This window comes from Meles meles, chromosome 2, assembly GCF_922984935.1.
Source record: "Meles meles chromosome 2, mMelMel3.1 paternal haplotype, whole genome shotgun sequence".
Classification (NCBI taxonomy): domain Eukaryota; kingdom Metazoa; phylum Chordata; class Mammalia; order Carnivora; family Mustelidae; genus Meles; species Meles meles.
Window position 1 is genome coordinate 171,916,393 of NC_060067.1, and position 21,840 is coordinate 171,938,232.

At 37.1% G+C, this 21,840-nt stretch overlaps 1 protein-coding gene across 2 annotated transcripts in view; it reads left to right on the forward strand.

Moving 5' to 3' along the window:
- The window catches only part of KAT6A (lysine acetyltransferase 6A), a 114,165-nt gene that overhangs the window by 74,969 nt on the left and 17,356 nt on the right, over window positions 1-21,840 (forward strand). For both annotated transcript variants that reach the window (XM_045994874.1, XM_045994884.1), the window contains exons 9-10: window positions 13,883-13,998; window positions 19,938-20,079. In XM_045994874.1, the coding sequence (XP_045850830.1) occupies window positions 13,883-13,998; window positions 19,938-20,079 (258 nt within the window). The remainder of the gene's footprint in view (window positions 1-13,882; window positions 13,999-19,937; window positions 20,080-21,840) is intronic.

Genomic DNA, 21,840 nt, shown 5'->3' on the forward strand with positions numbered 1-21,840 from the left:
CTTTTTTGGTTGCTAAACAGATGATTTTCTAATTCCATAATTTCTTTCATAAAGTTTATTAATTGGTATTCTTCTATAAGGAAGAGGCTTTTTTTCTTTATTCATTCCCTTTAGACTTAAAGATTTTTATTTTATGAATTATGATTTGTTGCTGTTGATACTTATTTTGATGCTAACATTGTTCCAGATTTGGGCAGGAGAGACTCTTCAAGCCAGCTGCTGTGTCCTTTTGACATGTCTCCCCATCTTTTTTTTTTTAAACTTTGTTCAATTTATTCAGCTCTTTTTAAAAGTTGGGTGTACGTGACATATAACATTCTCTTTGTTTCAGGTGTGCAACCTAATGATTCAATATTTGTGTATATCATCATCCTTCCTTCTGACCACAGTGAAAATGTTCTTGGCTCTTAACTGTTCTAGCTGTAGATACAGCTATTTCTCTAAGGCATCTTGGTTTCTTTTAATGGAGAGTGGGAATAAATGGTAGTTTTGTCCTTTTACTTGCTCAGGTCCAAAGAGATATCTTGATTTTCTCTCTCTTTCTATTTTGTACTCTATTTAATCCATCAGCAACTTCTAATGGTTCCACCTTCAAAATATATCCAGAATATGACTACTACTACTTAATATTTCTACCTTTACTATCTTAGTCTAAGCCACCATTATCTCTCAGTTGGGCTGTTGTAATATCCTTAATCTCCTTGCTTCTACTTTTGTCCCTCACCCGAGTCTCTATTCTGTATTCTTTATACAGGGGCCAGAGTAAATATTTTCAAACTTAAGTTGGATCATACCACTCCTCTGCACAGAAAACCTTTAATGTCTTTCAGTCTTGTTTAGAATTTTTAGTATATGCGCTGCTGAAGCAAGCACTTGCTTAGAATTTTTAACAACCACAGTCTTTATCCTTATTATTAAGACTGTAGCATTTCAAGGCTGCCTTTTTCTTTGGCTACTCCCCTTGTTCTGGCCCTTGTTCACTTGACTCCAGCCACAGGACTCCTCTTTCTCAGACACACCAGGCACCCTCCTGTCTTGGAGCCTTTTTACTTACTGCTCCCTCTGTCTGGATTGCTCTTTCTTTAGTCTAGATGTCTGGTTGGCAGGAGTTGGAATAATAGCACGTGAAGAGAAAGATTGACTAGAAAGAGTTAAAAGGGATGCGGAGCCTTGCTGAGGCCCAGTGGAGACGATATAAATTTGTATCAACAGTAATCTAGTTAACTGTGTGTTTTCCAGCATTTTATTAAACTTGTGGTTGTCCCTGTGTATATCTGGCAGCGAGAAAATAAACAGCTGGACTTTTGAATTCTAACTTGTGCTTATTTTCATTGGCAGTGAATTAAAATTCTTATGATGGTGGTATTTCTCCCTGAGGTTATTTCATTAGTATTCATGTGCCTGGCATGGTGTGAGAGCTGTAGGGTGAACAAAAAGACATAGACTTTACTTTCATGACACTTTCAGTTTTATGAGTGAGACAATAAAACAATAAACAGTCATATATAAACAGTCTTTAATTACAAACTGATAGGTAATGGGAAGAAAATAAGAATTCATCAAGAGATTATAACAGGGGCTTCCTGATCTGGATTGCTGGAGGTTGGGATTCCTCTCTTAAGGAAGTAATAGTTTACACAGAGACCTAAAAGATGAGTAGAAGTTCAGCAGGTCAAAGTGCTAGAGAGAAGAATGTTTCAGACATAAGGGGACTGCCTGTGTAAATGTTTTGAGACATATAAGAACTTCGTAAATTTGAGCAACTGTAAGGAGACCAGTATAACTTTAATAGTGAATAAAAGAGTCACACAAGATGAAGCTGGAGAGAGAGGCTGAGGACATAAATTAGGATTTGGTTTTTATTGTAGTAGGAAACCAATGAATGATTTTTAGCAAAGAAATAGCAAAGTCCAATTTGCATTAAATTTTTCTTTTCCTGGCCACTATATGAAGAGTGGATTAGAATTAGGCAAGAATGGAATACAGAAACCCTACTTAGAGGTTTTTTCAATGATTCAAATAAAAGAAGCTACTTAGAGTAGAGGCGGCAGTGGAAATGAGAGAGAAGTGGACAGATTCAAAATATATTCTAGAGATGGAATCAGCAGAACTTGGTGATATTTGATAAGTTTGAAGGAGCAAGAGGACACCAGGGTTGACTCCCAGGTTCTCTGACTTCAGTTGGTTGAAGCTGATTGGGAAAGTTACCATTGGTTAGATTATGTGATGTTTTGAAAATGTTTATAAAGATAATGCATGAAGTAATTTTTGAGAGACTAGATATGGCTCAGCAGAAGCTTGCTCAAAGTTTGTTTCAGAAATATTGCGGGGAGATTACAGGGTCTTAGGTGATCTTGCAGCTGTACCAGTAAAAGATAAGTGATACAGGAATTAATTTTGGAATTCATCTAACCAACAACCTATCATTTATTATTTATTTCATGCCATCTTGGTTCTAGGAACTGTACTAGGTGTAGAGGCTATGAGTAAGATACAGTTTTTATTCTTATAGAGCTTACAGTCTAGTAAGAAATGTGCCAAGAAAAGCAAGTCCAGTGTTTGCTTATAGTGATTTTATTGAGTAACTAAGTTTTGTATGGTGTGTTATCTAATTGAGTCAAGACTTATTTTTCTTAACTTTTATTTTTTCATATTCTTTTTTTTTTTTTTTTAAGATTTTTATTTATTTATTTGACAGAGATCACAAGTAGGTAGAGAGGCAGGCAGAGACAGAGAGGGGGAAGCAGGCTCCCTGCCCAGCAGAGAGCCTGATGCGGGGCTCAATCCCAGGACCCTGGATCATGACCTGAGCCGAAGGCAGAGGCTTTAACCTGCTGAGCCACCCAGGCATCCCTGAGTGAAGAATTATTGAAATGTTTATTAAGGAACTTCTATTAATTGGTTTTGATTTTTTTTTTAATTTCAGGAGTAAGAATATCATTTATCTGGTACTATGTTTCTTCATTAGCTGTACAATGAATACGTTTACTAAAAGCGCCACCTCTGCAAAGAAAAATAGAAGTATGAGAAATTAGTAGTATAGGCTTTTGTTTTGGAGTTTTTTTCCAACAGTAATCTTACGGGCCTGGAGGAAATGGTTTTTCTTAAAACTTCTATCACCAGAAAGAAGCATTTGTATTCATCTCATTCCATTGGAACATAATAGCCTTTTTGAAATATATACAATGATTTTTACATAAAATATCAGCAAATAGCATGTTGTATTTCCATACTAATTTTAATGCTTTTTAATTCAGAAGAATATGATTGCTTTTTTTTTTTCTTGGTATGGTTGTAGAAAAGTAACAGAGCATTTTTTAAATCTGTTGGGCTGTTAAAATAATCTTTTTCTTTACCTGAAGAATTGAACAGTTATTAAAATAGAATATACTAGATTCAACAACTTCCCTAATCCTATGAGGTAAGGATTGTTAATGCCATTTTACATATGAGGAAATCAAGACTTTTAGTTGCATGACTTTCTTGAAGTAATGGCAGAAGCAGGGTTTGAACTCAGGCCTGTGCAGCTTCACATCTTATGCCCTTTTAATCACAATAACATCCTGCATTACGCTGTTAAAAAAAAAAGTTATAGAGGCATCAAAATCATAAGGCATGTACTAAAGCCAAGTAGGGAAAAGTACATAGAAGATAAGCCACAGTGACATAAGAATGTGAATTTATGTAAGTCACTGCTGTATTAAATGATACAGATTGTTCCCATATTGTCAGAGTATACTAAGATTACTAAGAGTTGGTATGATACGAGATGATTACAGAAGAAGCTGGCTTAAAGGATGATTGAGATTTAGGTAAATGGAGAGAATGAGGGCTTACCAGGTAGGATAAATAACATTAAATTGAGCTTTGAGGGATAAATGACAACTATAAATATGAGAGACATTGTGAGTTTTGGTCCATCAGATCAACAGATACTTGAGGGCCTAATATATGCAAGTCATATTGTGGAGATGATGTAGAAAACACAGTAGTTGCTCATAAAGGTGTCATAGTACAGATAGTCCTTGCTTTGCATAGTACTGTGTTAATGGAAACATGTGCCTGGTAGAATCATGTCCATTCTTTATACATTTCTCTGGTGAGTGGGATTTGATCTCAGTTTAGATATTCACAAGTTTGAGTTAATGGCACCATATAAAGAAAGAACTGCTTGTGTTTAGTTTTGATAGATAAAACAGAGTGAATTTTTGTTGGGCAATGGTAAGAAATATATTGAATAACTAGTATAGGGCTGAATTTTGGAGGCTTTAAAAGCTAGTAGTTGGTGGGGGGCACCTTGGTGGCTCAGTTGGTTAAGCATCTGCCTCTTAATTGCAGCTCAGGTCTTAATCAGGATTGTGAGATTGAGTCCAGATCAGGCTCTGAGCTGGGTGTGGAGACTATTTAAGATGCTGTCTCCCTATCCATAACACCCACCCCCGCCTTTAAAAAGGGTAGGGGAAAGCGATTAAGAGGACATTAGTCTTTTTTTTTTTTTAAGGAAACAACTTTTTTTTTTTTTTAAGATTTCATATATTTATTTGACAGACAGAGATCGCAAGTAGGCAGAGAAGCAGGCAGAGAGAGAGGAAGAAGCAGGCTCCCCGCTGAGCAGAGACCCTGATGTGGGGCTCGATCCCAGGACCCTGAGATCATGACCTGAGCCGAAGGCAGAGGTTTTAACCCACTGAGCCACCCAGGCGCCCCTAGAGGATATTAGTCTTGGCATGAATTACCAGTCACATATTAAAGGCTGGTTAAATGTATTTTGAATTCATTGGTTTGACAGTTTAGCACAATTTTACTGAGTGTTTATTAAGGTCGTGGTTAAGAGCCTAGGTACTAGAAACAGCCTCTGCTGAGTGATCTTACTTAATAGATTTGTTGAAGGGACTGAATGATAATTATTCAAGGAGCTGATATTTGCAAAGTGTGTCATTCATATAATGAGCACTTGATAAATGTGAGTTTTGCTGGTTATCTTGGTATTAGGTGTTAGAAATACTTAGGTAAATAGAAAATCTGTCCCTGTTCTCCAGTTGAAGATACATAGGTAAACAAAGCCATGTGGTTAGTAATAGATACCCTTTTACTGTGTGCCAGGTACTACATAGAGCATTATATATCATTTTTTTTTCATTTAGTATAACCCTGTTACTTATTGCTGTTTTACAGATAAAGAAATGAAGATTTAGAAAGATTGTCTTACCTAGAGTCATATAGCTGTTAGTACCAGAGTCAGTATTTGAACCCCACGCAGTCAGATTCCAGATCCTTAACTCTTAATTTCTAGTTCATGCTATCGTGCTACCATGGAAATATACATGAGATGAAATGAGAATGAACAGGAGGGCATCTGTCTAGGGGTGTTAGTGGAGTCTTTATAGAAGAGGTGATATTTGAACAGGCTGTTGAGGGAATGAATAAGAACTTAGGATTGCGCAAGAAGAGGAAGGCATTTCAAAAAGAACAGTTAGGGTTTGAGAAAGCTTATTGAACCCTTGGAGCTGCATGCAATTTGTTTGGCTGGAGTTCCAAGTAAGAGATGAGATTGAAATTATAAGTATGGACCAGGTCACACAGGTCCCATGGTTGATGTTAAGAAGTTTGTGCTTGACTTTTTAGTTACAGGAGTTCTTTCAAAGAGTTAAATAGCTCTTGAGGAGCTATTGAAGACTTTAAAAAGAGTGATGTAATTGTATTTGTGCTTAGAAGCTCAACTTTGGTGATACAGTGAGCAGTGGATTGAGTGAGACCTGAACATGGACATCCCCCAGTCCAGTGATCATAGTAATCAGAATAAAAAGTGCCTAGGACCCAAATGAAGGTGGAGGAGATACGGTAGGCAGAGATTTTGAGAAAGATTTAGGAAAGAATGGAAAGATAGGGTATTGGAAGTTGGGGTTGAAGGAGAGGGTAGAACCAGATAAATCTCCTAGTGATCTTCTCTTTTGAGTAGGTGATACTAAATGTGAAAAAAAGAGGAACTGTTTTGATAGGAGAGACCTTGCTTATGTAAATTGGGGGCGTGTATAAAATCTAAAATGGAGGACTTCTGTAGGCTATTGAATATATGGATATGCAGGTCCAGGAGGGTTTTAGTAGGAGATATGCTGGGTTATCAGCACACAGGTGATAGATGGAACTACTAGGTAGTAGCTGAGGTTGTTGTCATAGATAACATTTAACAAATACTGCTGAGTACAGGTTACCATTTGCCAGGTGCTGGAGATACAACAGTGAGCAAAACAGATAAAAAAAAATCTGTATTAGGAGCTTACAGTTTAGTTGGGTTGGGGCTAGGTTAAAGTAAATGGTATACCAAGTGGTAGTGTTACAGAAGAAAGCAAGGGAGGGAGAGAGAATTCAGAAGCAAAGGGTTGATTTGTGCAGTTTTAAATTGTTGAGTTAGGGACTCTCTGACATTTAACAGAACCCTGAAGGAAATGCAGGGTCCTGATTTGGGATTTGTATGTGGCATGGTCAAGGAAACAAAAAGAAGGCCAGTGTGGTTGGAGCCAAGTAAGTATAGGGTAGAATAGAAATTAGGTAATGAGAGGACAAAAAGGTATTGGGAGGTCAGATATGATAGGGTTTTCTAGGTCATTTTAAAGACTATGGCTTTTACTCTGAGGGAGATAGCCACCCTTGGAGGATTTTGAGTGGAAGAGTGACTTAAGTTTGAACAGGATCACTCTGGCTTCTGTGTAGATCGAGGCAGAAATAGAAAAACAAGAAGGAAACTTAGGAGACTATTAGAATTATCCAAGTAGGAGATACAGTGGTTTGGAACATAGTGTTAGGGTTAGAATTGGAATTCTGATTGTGTTTTGAAGGTGGTAGACCATTGGGATGTGCCGATGGGTTGGATGGTGAAACAAGGAATTAAGGAGGAGCAGGTTTGAGGAAAAAAAGATCAGAAGTTTAATTTTGAACACGTTAAAATTAAGATTCTTACAAGGTATTCAGGAGAGGAGATGTCAAGTAGACAGTGGGGTAGATGTGTCTGGAGTTCGAAGTGTAGGTCTGAGCTGAAAATTTTAAATGTAGAACTTGTTAGTAAGTTGCTGGTACTAAAAGGAAGGAGACTAGATGAGGTCATCAAAGGAAAGGACAGAGCTCTGAGAACTCCTCAGGTACTCCAGGTTTTAGAGATTGGAGAAAGGAGAAGGAATGGCCAGTGGAAGAGGGAAATCTTGGAGATATTGGTTCTTTACAAATGAAGTGGAAAAAAAATTCCGAGAAGGAAGGAATTGAAAATTTTGCAGATAAACGTCAAGTGAATTAAGGACTGAAAATTGACCATCAGATTAGTAACATGGAGGTCACCTTGAGAAGCAGTTTCCATGAGGGAAGGGGAAGATGAAAATATAATTGGAGCTCATTCAAAAAGGACTGGAAGAAGAGAAATTGGTTATAGAAGTAGTATGGGACTACTCTTTTGAGGTAGTTTGCAGTGAAGGGGAACAGAGAAAGAGAATAGTTGGATGAAGATGTGAGGGCAAAAGAACGTACCCATTTTTTTAAATATGGAAGAAATAAATAACAGTTATTTATATGCTGATAGGAATGATCAGTGGAGAGAAACCTGTTGATGAAAAGGAGGAAGGGAAAATTGTCCAGTATGCAAGTGGGGCACTGATTTTAGATGGGAGCACAGACAGTTGAGTTACAGTATTAAGGAATGGCAGGCTCTTTGGGCACAGAGGGTAGACATGCAGATGTGGCTTTGGAAAGTTGTGGAAGTTCTCTTTTGACTGCTTCTTAGTTTTCTAGTGTAGTAGAGAGCAAAGGCATTGATTGGAAGTGAAGATGAGCTAAGAGGTATTGGAGGCTTGAGGAGATAGGAGAAAGTGTGAAGTCATTTTTAAGGAAAATGGGAGAGTGAATGGAGTTAGAGAAGCATCAAAGGGCCCATTTGAGATTGGTAATTAAGAATTACAAATTGAGAACAGTCAGTGTGATTCTGTGTTTTTCTCTAACCATATTCAGATGTTGGATTATGTGGAAACGTAAATTTAACCAGAGTTGGGATTTTGTTGTTGCATCAGGGGAAAGGAAGGGAAGATAAAGATATATGCAAAGATAAGGTACAGTAAAAGACCTTGGAATCTAAGATGGTTTAGGAGAAAAGAGGACATACTGAGAGAAAAACTGGTAGAGACACTGGATTAGAGGTCCTATGGTGAGAAAGGGTAATAGGGCTGAAGATAAAATTGTGGACTTTATCAGTATGTAATGGTAAAGCAAGGGAGATACCTGAGTGTAGATGAACAAAAAAGGCATGGGGGAAGAAAGAGACAGGAAGTAGTCTGTAATCATATCTACAATTCTGAGATCCAGACTCCTGAAAACTTAATGAAATACGACCGTGATAAAATAAAAATAACATAAAATTTACCATCTTAACTGTGTGGGGTTTTTTTTGGGTTATATTTATTTAATTAATTTACTTATTTTTTCAGTGTAACAGTATTCATTGTTTTTGCACAGCACCCAGTGCTCCATGCAATACGTGCCCTCCCTATTACCCACCACCTGGTTCCCCCAACCTCCCACCCCCGCCCCTTCAAAACCCTCAGGTTGTCTTTCAGAGTCCATAGTCTCTTATGGTTCGCCTCCCCTTCCAATTTCCCTCTACTTCCTTCTCCTCTCCATCTCCCAATGTCCTCCAAGTCATTTGTTATGAACCATCTTAACTGTTTTAAGAATACAGTCCAATCACATGAAGTACACGTACACGTTGTTGTGCAGCAACCACCACCATCCGTCTCCAGAATTTTTTTGTCTTCCCAAACTGAAACTCTGTACCCATTACACCATAATTTCCCTTTTCTCCTTCTTCTAGCCCCTGGCAATCACTATTCTACTTTTTGTCTTTGAATTTAACTCCTGTAGGTAGGCCTCAGTGGAATCATAAAATACTTACCCTTATGTGTCTGGCTTACCTTTTTTTTTTTTTTTTTTAAGATTTTATTTATTTGACAGACAGAAATCAAAGTAGGCAGAGAGAGAGGGGAAGCAGGCTCCCCGCTGAGCAGAGAGCCTGATGCAGGGCTGATCCCAGGACCCGGAGATCACAACCTGAGCCGAAGGCAGAGGCTTTAACCAACTGAGGCACCCAGGCTCCCCGTGTCTGGCTTACTTAAATTAGCATAACTTCTTTAAGGTTCATCCAGGTTCATTCAGAATTCCCTTACCAGAATTGATATGTGTATGTATCACTTGAATGTTTGATCCATTCATCTGATGGATGCTTAAGTTGCTTTTACGTTTTGGCTATTGTGAATAATGCTGCTATGAAAATGGATGGGCAAATACCTGTTTTGAGTCCCTGCTTTCAATTCTTTTATATATCAATGGTTCATACGGAAATTCTGTTTAATTTTTTGAGGAACTGCCGAACTGTTTTCCACTGTGCCTGCAGCATTTTACATTTTCACCAGGACTGCGCAAGGATTCCAGTTTTTGCCCATCCTCTCCAGATGCTTGTTATTCTCTGTTTTTTTGATAGTATCCATCCTACTAGGTGTGGAGTGGTATATTTCATTGTGGTTTGCATTTGCATTTCCCTAATGATTAGTGATTTCTTTTCATGTGCTTATTGGCCATCTGTGTATCTTCTTTGGAGAATGAAAAAAGTATATATAACTCATTCTACAGTAAGATCTCACTTACCTAAACAGAATTGTTGGCGAACCATGGCATGAACTGACATGAGACTATACATATTCTTTATTTATCCCATTTAATATGAATATTCATGTGCTCTGCTACAGAAATATTAGTGTATCTGATTATGGAGTGTTGCCCCAAATCCTACTGGGACTGTTGATTTCAAATACATATGTAATACTTCGCTAACATCAGAAAAAAAATCAAGATTCCGAAGCACATTCTGTTCCAAGGGTTTTGGATAAGAGTCTGTGAACTTGTAGCTTCACTTCTTAGGAAAACTAAATTCCAGTTCAAAAAAACTTAAAACTTTTGGAATTCAGAACATTAATCGAGGGCAGTACGTACTTCGTATTTGACCACTCCCATTTTGTTGTTTTCTGTCTTTATTCTTCACTATTGATGTCCCTTTCCTGAAATTTTTTGGCTCTTAACTTTTCTGAGCCTTTTTTCCCATCTGTGAAGTAGGCATATTGTTTTCTACTTTGAGGAATGGACTAACAGTATAAGGCGTAGAGTGTGGGACAGTATTGGCACCACAAATGCTGATTGTTTTTATTCCTTTAAGTTCATGCTCCCTCCATTTTGGAGAATGTGAACTCATTCTTACATCTCTCTTTCATCATGCAACTTCTAATCCCTAATGAACAGAATTATTTTTTATTAGTGTTTCTATAGGAAAATGTTCAAATACCAGAAAGACCTCTTTTCCTTACACTTCACATTCTCATACTAATAATAAGGGTACACTCCTCCCCTCCACTCCCACTTTCAAAATGCCATTCCTCCATGGGGAATGGAAAGGGAAAGTTGAGGGGGAGCTATCTGATGGAAGGCAAGAGGAAGAGAGAGGAACTATATATCAGTTGTAGATCAGTTGTAATTTTCATGTTTGTACCAGATCTGAACTTGGAGGGTACTGCAAGACTTCCTTCTGTATATTGGAAATTAGAATTAGAGTCATTTGGTGGAGGTGGAGGTTTTGCAGAAGAGTAATAATCTTTTCTTATAAACTGCTAGTAATTAAAGTTTTATTATCTAGCATAGGCATATTTAAACTTACCTTTTGGTTTATACCAATTACTAGGCATTTAGTGCCCCCCACCCTTAACTTTCTTAGATTGAAAGGTCCGTTCTGACTTGGAATGTATGTCATCTTTTCAAAATGTTGGCATATTCAAATGAAAAGGAGGGACAAAGTGGCAGAATTCTAGTTTCAAAAAATTTTGTGTGTGTGTATGTTTTAAGATTTTATTTATTTGAGAGAGAGAGAACAGGTGGGGGGAGGGGGGCAGAAGGGGAGAGAGAGAAGTAGACTCCCTGCTGAGCAGGGATCCCATTATGGAGCTTGATCCCAGGACCCTGGGATCATGCCCTAAGCTGAAGGCAGATGCTTAACCCACTGAGCCACCCAGGTGCCCCTGTGTTCTTGATTATATTAGATAGCTGCTGCTTTAGAAAGCTGCATGTTTGTTTGTTTTTTAAGATTTTATTTATTTATTTGATGCAAAGAGAGAGATCACAAGTAGGCAGGGGTAGACAGAGAGAGAGGGGGAAGCAGGCTTTCTGCTGGGCAGAGAGTCTGATCCCAGGACCCTGAGACCATGACCCAAGCCGAAGGCAGAGGCTTAACCCTCTAAGCCACCAAGCGCCCCTAGAAAGCTGATTGTTTAATGAGAGAGTATTTTGGCGAAATTTAAAAATAAAACCTAGCAAAACTAACCTTGTCATTCAGATTTTTTTTTAAATTTTATTTATTTGAGACAGACGGAGAGAGAGCGAGCACAAGTGAGGGGGTAAGGGGGGGTGGCAGAGGCAGAAACAGACTCCCCACCAATCAAGAAGCCTGTCATGGGACTTGATCCCAGGACCTTGAGATCACCATCTGAGCCAAGGCAGACACTTAACTGACTGAGCCACCCTTTTGGCCCGTCATGGCGATTTGACAGTTTGATTTTGGCAAGGACTGAGTTAATGAGTGGTTTGGATGCAGCTGTTGCTTCCTCACTGCAGAGAGCCTTGTTAATTTGTAAACCTTAGTAAACGGAAATACACAGGCTCTTGAGACTCTCATAAGGGAGTTGGAGATGGTGGTGGAGGACAGAGGTGGATGCGCGCATGTGCCAGCCATTTCACAGTGCATAAAGGTGAGGATAGGTAAACGCAGTGGGGAAGCCTGCTGTGAATCTAGTTTTACACACTGCCTTAGTTGCGGTGATGTGCAAACAGTTATACTGGAATTGGATATCCACTTTTACATTGGGCATCCGCCTGGAAGAGCAACGAGCGGCTGATGGGAAAGCTCTCAAACAACAGGCAGTGCCTCAGCAGGTGCATCTTTTCAGCTTCTGTGCTTTGTGTCTGATCCTTGGCTCAGGAAGTTGTTTTCTGTTACTTGGTTATTCTGATACTTTCTATACTATTGATCTTGTTATTTTGAGCTTTGAAGGTAGGTTAAAAGATGCTGCTTTATGAGTTAGAGTACTTGATTCTGGAATGTAGTTTAAAACACAGTGTTTTTATAGCCTTTTTACAAAGTTTTAATTTGGTTTCGAGAAATGAAAAAATCTTATTTTAACCTTGTCTTGTGTGTGTTTGTTTTTAATGATTTCTGCATTTGGAAGAGCCCCAGTACTCCTTGGTGTCATAACACAATTGATCCAACTGAAAATTGTCTTTTGTTTTGAGATGTCTAAGGAAGAGGTTGAGGTTTTTCCTGGCTGTCTTCCAGTATGAAACCTCAGATAAGTCCCTTGGCCTTTTTATAAAAGAATGATTAGAAAGGCCAGGGAGAGTTCTCCTGTTAGTTGTAGTGAAGAGGCTTCTTCCTATGAATTTACATAAAACAGTGAATAAAAATATCTTTTCTGTTAAGTCAGTGTGTAGGGGAGTCTGAGGCTGTGTGTATCTGTGGGCTCCAACAAGAGACTTTAAGTAAATTTCTCTAGTTTTTAAACCATAAAGTTGAAGGATAATATTGGTTATTCTTTTGATGAAAGGTTATTAATACTGTGTTTGATTAGACTAAATTTTTTCTTAAGTCAGTGTTGTGTTTTTTTTTAAGATTTTATTTATTTACTTATTTTAAAGAGAGTAGGGGAGGAGGCAGAGGGGAAGGGAGTAGGACAAGCAGACTCTGAGCTGAACATGGAGTCCTGTGTGGAGCTTAGTCCCACAACCTGAGATCATGACCTGAGCCAAAGCCAAGAGTGGACACTTAACCAGCTGAGCCACTCAGGCACCCCATGCTAAGTCTTAATGTTTATAGAATATCCATTATATTACAATATATTACAATGTATCCATTAATATACAGTATGTTACATGCATAATATACTGACCCATATACATACATATGTGTATGAATATTTTCCTCTATTGGTTATAGGGCAAATCAAATTGCTCTTGAATATAAGGTTTTAAAACCTGATCTTTGTAGTCATCAGCAGTGGCTTATATTTAAAATGCTGGTGTGGAAGTCCCAAAAGCTTTACAAATTCTTTTTCTTTTAGGTAATGTAGTTCAGGTTATTGCAGAGATGGGGGCATAGAGATTGTTTTCATTATAAACAGAAGGTAGATAAAAGGGGTAACAGTATGTGTATAACAGCATTTTGTTGTTGTTGATTAAATCTATAAAGAGCTACTAATGAAGGGAATTTTAGGGGCAGTGTAAAATGAATTGAAGACTCTTTTGATACTTGTTTTGTTATATTCTTTTAAAATTACATACTTTCCCAAACCAGAAAGTCACTCTTTTCTCTATGTGCTCACGTGTTCAGTGGGTTGTTTCTGTTGTCTGGTGAGGCATTGTGTGTATGACCTTGGCAAGTGTTCAGAGCTCCTCCTTCCTTGTTAAAAATTATTCTTTGTCTTACATCCCCAAATGCCAGAAGCTTCTCTTTAATAACTAAGTCATTAAGGGAGTGAGTTTAATTGCGGAAAATATTCGCAGTCTTATTAAATATGGAAAATGCAATGACACCAGTTGCATTTGGTTCTAAAAGATTTATTAGTATTTTTTGTTCTCTGCTTGAATATCCTGTTTACAAAAAAATAATACAGCTTATTTCAAAACTTGTTAGGTCATTCCTGGCTTTTTTTTGTTCTTCTGAATCCCGAGAAGACAACATTTAATTTCAGCTTTTTAAAATATCTTGGTAGATTTCATTTAGCTGACTTTTGTGATGTATTTTTTGACTGTACAGAAAGTTGGAGTGACTGGTCCCCCTGATCCACAAGTCCGCTGTCCCTCTGTCATTGAGTTTGGGAAGTATGAAATTCACACCTGGTACTCCTCCCCATATCCTCAAGAATACTCAAGGTATGTTTTCAGAGACCCTTTACCTTCTGTTTCTAGATTCATAGAACTCACAGCTAGATCTTGAGGACATTTTAGTCCGCTCATCTTCATACATTTGAGGAAACTGGTGACTCTTAAATGTCCATAGTAACAGCATATTTTGGCAACCACTTAATCCCAGTGGGCTTTCGATTTTCTTTTCTGTAACCTGTCCAAAAGCTGTTGTTTAAAATTGGCCTGACACATGGTCAGAATGACAAGGGAACGTTTTTTCTTTAAGAGAAATTGCCTTCATACTTCACACTACTTACATGTAAATAAAATTTCAATGAGTACCCTTTTATCTAAGTTTTTATAATTTAACAAACTTAGTGAATGGTTGGTTTTCCCAGAAATAATTGGACAAATGGTATGCAATAATACTACATGTAAGTAGCTTGGGTTTCCAGATATAAAAAGCAATCAGTCACCAACTTTTTGGGGTGAGGCAGCATTTTTAATAAAGCCAAATTGGTTTCATGACTCAGTGCTGACATTTTATAAGCTGTATAACCTTAGAAGTTACCCAGCTAGCCTGTACCTCAGTTCCCTCATCTGCAAAATGGGGGTGAAAATAATACTCACCTCAGAGGCTTCATTGTGATCATTAAAACATGTAAATCACTTAGAAGAGGATAAGTGCTCAGTAATGTCAGATATTATTTTTTTCCTTTAGCATTAAAATTTAAAGAGTTGAAAAATAAGTTTTGGTCAAAAAAATTAAACTTTGTAGTATAGCAGTCACATTAGTGTTCTGTTTAATTTGTAAACTACTTATGCCTCAGGTTTCCCATTTAGCAGAGTGTTGTAAGGAATAATAAGTGCTCTATGAGTTAAACTCATGTTCAGAATACTCTCATTATGTGGCTTTTTACCTGTCTAGTAATATTCCTAGTCCAAAATGTTAGCACAGGTAATGATAATATTAATTTATCTAGTGTTTTACAGTATAGAGGGTGCTATAACATGGTTTATTTCCAGAAGCTGGGAATAAGCTAGTATATTTGTTTAAAAAAAACAAAACTAAACTAAAACTCAGTATTGTAAAAACAATTTCTTTCCACATACTTTGGTAACTGGTTTCCAAATGTAAACAGAAGTGAAAAAAAAGGAGTGAGAATGTTATTATGGACACAGACCTCAGCAACCAAAAAAAAAAAGAGAAAGCCAGACTTCAGGAAGCTAACACACAAGCTCATGAAACAGCAATTGAGAGCCAATTATTGTAGGGTTAGTTAGCCCTAAACACTGTGTTAGATCTCTAAGGCAGCACTCTGTTTATATCATGGAATAACAAAAATTAACATGAGTTTGTTAAAAGAAGATTACATGGTATGTGATTATATATTTATATATGTTAAAAGAGGGCAGGAAATTCCTCTACTACTTATAGAACTCAAGTACTCAAGGCAGTTTCTCAAGAGTTCTGGATATTCAGAGAATTACAGGACCAGGAAAACTGTGGCCTTATGTTGTTAATGACTGTTTATTATCCTGCACTAAATTACTTCTAAGTTATTTTCTTAATACTAAAATTTTTTAACACTTTCTGAAAAATTCAAAATCATGCAAGAACGGAACAATTGCAGCAAATAAAAAGAAAAGATCCCAAAAGGAAAATCTTTTGGGAAGTGGGATTGTGTATTATTTCCCATAATACCTAAATATTTGTGTGTGCATCGTATATTAAGTAATCTTGCATCTCTGACCTAAAAAAAGGCAATGAAGCCATTAATTCTGCTTCATTTGGAACAGTACGATTTGGAGTAGTGTAAGCCAGAGTTTTAACCCTAAATTTCTCCAGCAGAGCCATGTGATGCTCATATATGGCCGACAGGTTCATAGAGAACCTTCTAAAACATGACATAAATAGGCTGAAGGCAGGAGTAACTGTGATCATGGGATATCCTACTCCTGGACTGTTTAGAACTTCATAATAACTTTTTGCAAGGAGATCATATTGAAATCCTAAAGGATGAATTCCATGTAGTTGAGGAGCTTGGGATGTTTCCTCTCCTTTTTGATCCTGTTCCTGACTTGACTTGATGCCTAGATTATGTACAGCCCCAGTTACTAAAGACCAGGATCCTTAAGGACTTTGGGTGACCATTAAATGATGAAGTAAAATGAATTAAAGGAGAATAAACTATTCATAGTATTAATCATAAATTATTATTAGCTTTAGTTACTATCATTGAGCTTGGTACTGGACTAAAAATCTCTGGAATAATTCTGTTAAAGGTAGATATTACTGCCTTCATTTTCCAGATCAGGGCCCAGCAAACATATTCAAGACCATACAGTTTATAAGTGGCAGGACCAGGATTTTATCTCACTTTTCTCTTACCACATAGCCATAACCTTTAACCACCAAGCTTGCATACTGCATATGGCATCTGTATCCACATTGATCTTACATGGCTTTTACCATAATCTTTGATTTAAGTAAAACTTGATAGAATTTTGTTGTTGGATTAAAATTTTACTGCAAGTAGACCTATTATAAAGACTACACAAATTGCTACTATCTTGGGCAATGTTCAGAAGCCAAGAACATACCATGGGAGTTCCTGGGAAGAATATTTGCATCAACCCAGAAGTAAGAGAAGCAGTGCTTCTAAAGTGCATATAGTTGTGGCCCAATCCTGACTTCACATATAAGGGTATCAGCAGAGTGGATGACTCTAGAATCAATTCCAGGATGGAAGCCACACCCCATGATGCAGCACGGCATGTGTGCTGTATCAGGAAGACAATGACAAAAGCAACACCCAGCAGTATTCTTTAGGGCTAAGAATATTCATACTCTCTATAACTATTCTTCATTGCGTGTGATCTGATGTTCTTTCTGTATGATGTATTTTTTCAATGAAAGAACTTCGGCCATAAGTACTATAATTAAAACATTTTGCTTTTCTAGGAGTTTTATTAGATGATTCCCTTTAGACTAACGGTGTCATCCCAGTGGGCTTGGTTATAATAAAGTAAGAGGCTTTATTTTAAAATGTTTTCAGCAAGAACTGAATTGGAATCAAGTAGATAATGATGCTTGCTTTTACTTTATTATTTTTTGAGATACTAAGATTTGCTGAAGTTTTTTTAAATCAAGAAAATATCATATACCTTGCTCTTCCAAGGAAATAGCATGAACTTACAGTTTACCAGATAAGATTTGACAGTAATTTTTTTTATAGATTTCATTCCTTCTTAGGTTTTCTTGAACAACTTGCTTACTGTGAGAGTAAAAGCTTTAAAAATTATATCTTCTTTCATAGACCTTATGAAATAAGTCGTACTTTATTTTCATGTCTTTGTACCAAGACCTAAAAGTTAAATTGGATACTTTTAACATTGGCATTTATCTTTAGCACAGTCTGGAAAGTTTAGTGGTCTGTCGCTCCTCCCTCCCTTCCTTTTATCCCAGGATTTTGTTTATGTTTCTCAGATTCACATTGTAGGAAATACTTAGTTGTAATATTTAGCTCTCAAGACTAAACTGTATTCCCAGATTCTTTTTTATCTTTATGTTGCAAAAAGTTAAAACTCCTCATTGAGAATATAACACAGGTAAATAAAGATAAGGTAATTAGAAGAAGGAGGCTGCCATTAATTACCCAGGGAGAACCTCCTACTATCCTTTTCAGAAGAAGAAATTACTCAGATCCACATATTCAGGAAAATAGTCTAGCAGTTGTGGGTCAGCTCTGAGACTCGGTTAGTATATCTAGTGCCCACATTAGATGATAAAGTTTATAATTGGGGCCATTTCGTTCTGAAATTTTTCAATTCTGATGGTAAAGAAGGAAAAAGCTGTCTAGTCTATAGATAGACTGCTGTTCTCTGAGTAGTGGAATTTGAGGCAGCATGCAAAGGAAATAAGCAAAGTCACCTAGGAAACCTTTCTCTTGGCTCCTGTTTCTTGACTTCAGTTTGCAGTGTCAGTTGTTATTTGTTTTACTCAGTACTTTATTTTGAGATGACTTTTGTACTAATGACATAACTTCAGGTTGTATTGGTTTATCTAATATGAGAGGTTTTGGAAACCAGTATTAGATACTGTAGAGACTTAGAAATATTATACCTCAGCAGTTCCCTGGAAGCTTTTAGTGTGCTGTGATTTAAAAGTAAACTATGAGGTTGTATAGGAAGAATGAATACACAGTGTAAATCCCCAGGGGAGAAGGAAAAAAGTCACGTTAATGCCTTTATCCACCTTTATTTGAGCGTGAAATACTTAATACGTACAGGACTAGTGCTCCATGGGTACACCTTGGTAAAGGCCTCAGTTGAATGTTAAACGTTTTCAGATAAAATATAATTATGTTTTAAAAGTGGCTTCCAAAGAAGTACTTGAAAAAACAGTGTGGTCTTCACACTTAAATTAGACATTTTTGTGTGTTAATCTACTTTTTCTTTAATTCTAGTGTGATCTTTTTAAAGCCTAACTATCCGAACTGATAGCAACTAAATTAATGAGGTTTATTAACTTATTTATTTGAGAGAAAATGCAGTAATGTGTTTGGGTTATAGGTTTTGTCATCATATCTAGTATTTTTGTATATGCAGTTTTTAATGATAGTATCAGATCTTGGATTACCAAGGCATGACCAATTAGTTCAGGATGCAGAGAGGTCTCTGTGTTGAGGATAACTGAGGTGTGTATTTTGTAATAGAAAAGCCACATGGTCTTCTGGATTAGACTAAAATAGGTAGAAAAGCCACTGGCTTTTAATTTAGGTTATATTATTTCCATTACTTTATGAACTGATCCAATCACTTTATTGTCTTAGCTCCTCCTAAAAGGGAGCTAAAGAAGTCCTGTTAAATAACTGCTAAAATAGCATGACTATTGCATAAATATAAATTCATAACAGAACATCTGAAAGAACAATTTTAACTTGTATTTCATTTGTTGAATGATAGACTTTTAAGTTGCAGGATTTGATGGGGTATTTAACCAGAGGGAAAGCCAGAATTTCAGGGGTAAAAGGAAGGAGATAGTATAGTATGTCCTAACTTGAAAAGACGTATTATTACAGTTTTATACTTAAAAAGATGTATAAAGTCTGCTTTTATAATACCCACTTTATATCCATTTTACTCAGCACTCTATACCTAGTGCACCTAGCACAAGGTCTGACACAGTAGTATAGTTGACCCTTGAACTACGCTGCGGTAGGGGCACCTCCTCTCCATGCAGTCAGAAATCCAGTATAGCTTCTGACTCCCCCAAAACTTAATAGTCTGCTATTGACCAGAAGCCTTACCAATAGCATAAACAGTCAAGTGACACATATTTTGTGTTACATGTACTATATACTATATTCTTTCAATAAAGTAAGTGGAGAGAGAAGAAAATGTTAAGAAAATCATAAAGAGGAGAAAATACAATTATACTCCTGTACTGTATTTACCAAGAAAAATCCACGTATGAGTGGACCCACACAGTCCAGATCCATGTTGTTCAAAAAAAAAAAAAAAAAAAAAGGAGGAATGATCAAATAAAGGAAGACAGAATATATACCTTGACAAAATCTTCTTCACTTATTGGGATGTTCTGAAGGCAGGCTTTATTTTCTACTTAGTAGAGATTATCATCAAGGAGGGAGGAATATGAGATTTTCATTGTCTGCCAAAGTGGGTAACTTTTTAAAAAGCCTGGGAAGTATTAGTCTAATAGGAAGATCTCCGAATTGGGTATCTTTACTTCTCACCCTTGCCTTCCTAACAATTAGTTGGATGCCATTAACCAAATTAGTTTTATTTTTATAGTTTGTTTTCTCTCTTTCATTTGATTAATGGGGATGACAATACATTCTCCACCTTTTTACTTGAGTAGTAATGAGAGTCAAAAAGGATAGTCATCAAAGTTTACAGACTTATAAAAAGCCCGTCTTTTTTTGTTTAATTATTATTTACAGGCTGCCTAAATTGTATCTTTGTGAATTCTGTCTAAAATATATGAAAAGTAGAACTATTCTCCAGCAGCACATGAAGAAATGTGGTTGGTTCCATCCTCCTGCCAATGAGATTTACAGAAAAAATAATATTTCTGTCTTTGAGGTAAAGTAGATGTTTTATAGTTGTCTTCCTATCATTTCAAATATAGTGCCACCTATTCTGTGTCTAATTGTACTTGGGTTTTTTTGAAATGTTATTTTTGTACTCATGATTGAGTCCAGTAATTCAGCTATTATGATGAGAAGCAGAATTAGGTCAATCCAAATGGTACCAAGGTCACATAAGCTCAATCTCAAAATAAATTATTCTGTATTTCAGAATTCCATTTGGTATAAAATGCCAACTGATTGTTCATGTTTAGATGTGATAAAATTGTGTCTTAGAATCTATGAAATAGTATTTAAATGAAAAAAAATTCTCTTGTTCTACTTAAAGGAATATTTTATAGAGGTGTATTTAATAGCCATAGTAAACCTTATTTTGTAAAGATACAAAAATATATATATATTTTCGCTTCATCATGAGGATATGACTTAGTCTGTGTCTGTGATTCTGTGTTGTTAGTCATGGGTTTCTAGCTTCTTGATCCTCAGTTCTGTGGTGTCCTTGCCAGGTGTTAATTGAGTACCTGCCATGTATTCAGTTCTGTTAATGACTGTGATGATAGGATTTCAGATTGTTGGGATCTGCTCAGTCTCTTTCTTGATTTTCACCTTCATTTTAGGTGAGCAATAGTGAAGCTCTTCCCCTTGCGGGGAGGAGGGAGGGGGTGGTTTACAGTACTGTTTCAGAATACCCAAGAATACCAAGCAAACTGCTTCTCACCTTAAGCACATATTGGTGTGTATTTTAAAAGAAGTAATACTAAGTTACTAAAATTCTTGAGTAGGTTTCTGTCCTGAAATGTCAGTGTCTTAGGGTTTAATGTGGGCATCCATTGGCCTTTGCATAAAAGAACAAGCTCTGGCAACTCCCAGCAACACAGGTGTCTGTCAGGAGAAATAACACTGTAATGCTCCTGATCTTGCCAACCCAATTCCAAGAAATATCTCATTTGCCAGGTTCCTACCTAGGGAACCTGCTTGGCGCTTCTGGCAATAGTTAATATTCCTGAAAACAGCTTTGTTTGGGGGTAAATCTGATCATGGTGGTCAGACTGCAGTGCTTCTGACTGCTGGCATAGATAGGACTATAGTTATACCTTGTTTTACTTAACAAATGTATTTTAGAAAAGGTTGCTTTTAGATCTTTCGTTGAATTATTTTAAAAAATGAATCAGATCAGGTTGCCATCTGAGGGATTACAGCAGCCAATCTTGTTATAAAAGCAAAAAGTGCTATTTTTATTCTTTTATTTTTTTTAAATCACCTCCTTTTTCTTTTTTTCTTTTAAAGATTATTTATTTATTTATTTATTTGACAGAGATCACAAGTAGGCAGAGAGGCAGGCAGAAAGAGGGAGGAGGAAGCAGGCTGTCCGCAGAGCAGAGAGCCCGATGTGGGGCTCAATCCCAGAACCCTGGGATCATGACCTGAGCTGAAGGCAGAGGCTTTAACCCACTGAGCCACCCAGGCGCCCCACAAAAAGTGCTATTTTTAAAAAGATTTTATTTATTTGACAGAGAGAGAGATTACAAGTAGGCAAAGAGGCAGGCAGAGACAGAGGGAGGGTGAAGCAGGCTCCCTGCTGATCAGCGAGCCAGATGGCCGGGCTTGATCCCAGGATCCTGAGATAATGACCTGAGCGATAGACAGAGGCTCAACCCACTGAGCCAGCCAGCCGCCCCCCAAAAGTGCTATTTTTAAAAGGGTCATCATTTCCCTGTCTAGCTAATTGTACTTTGTTGAAATACAGTATTTTTAT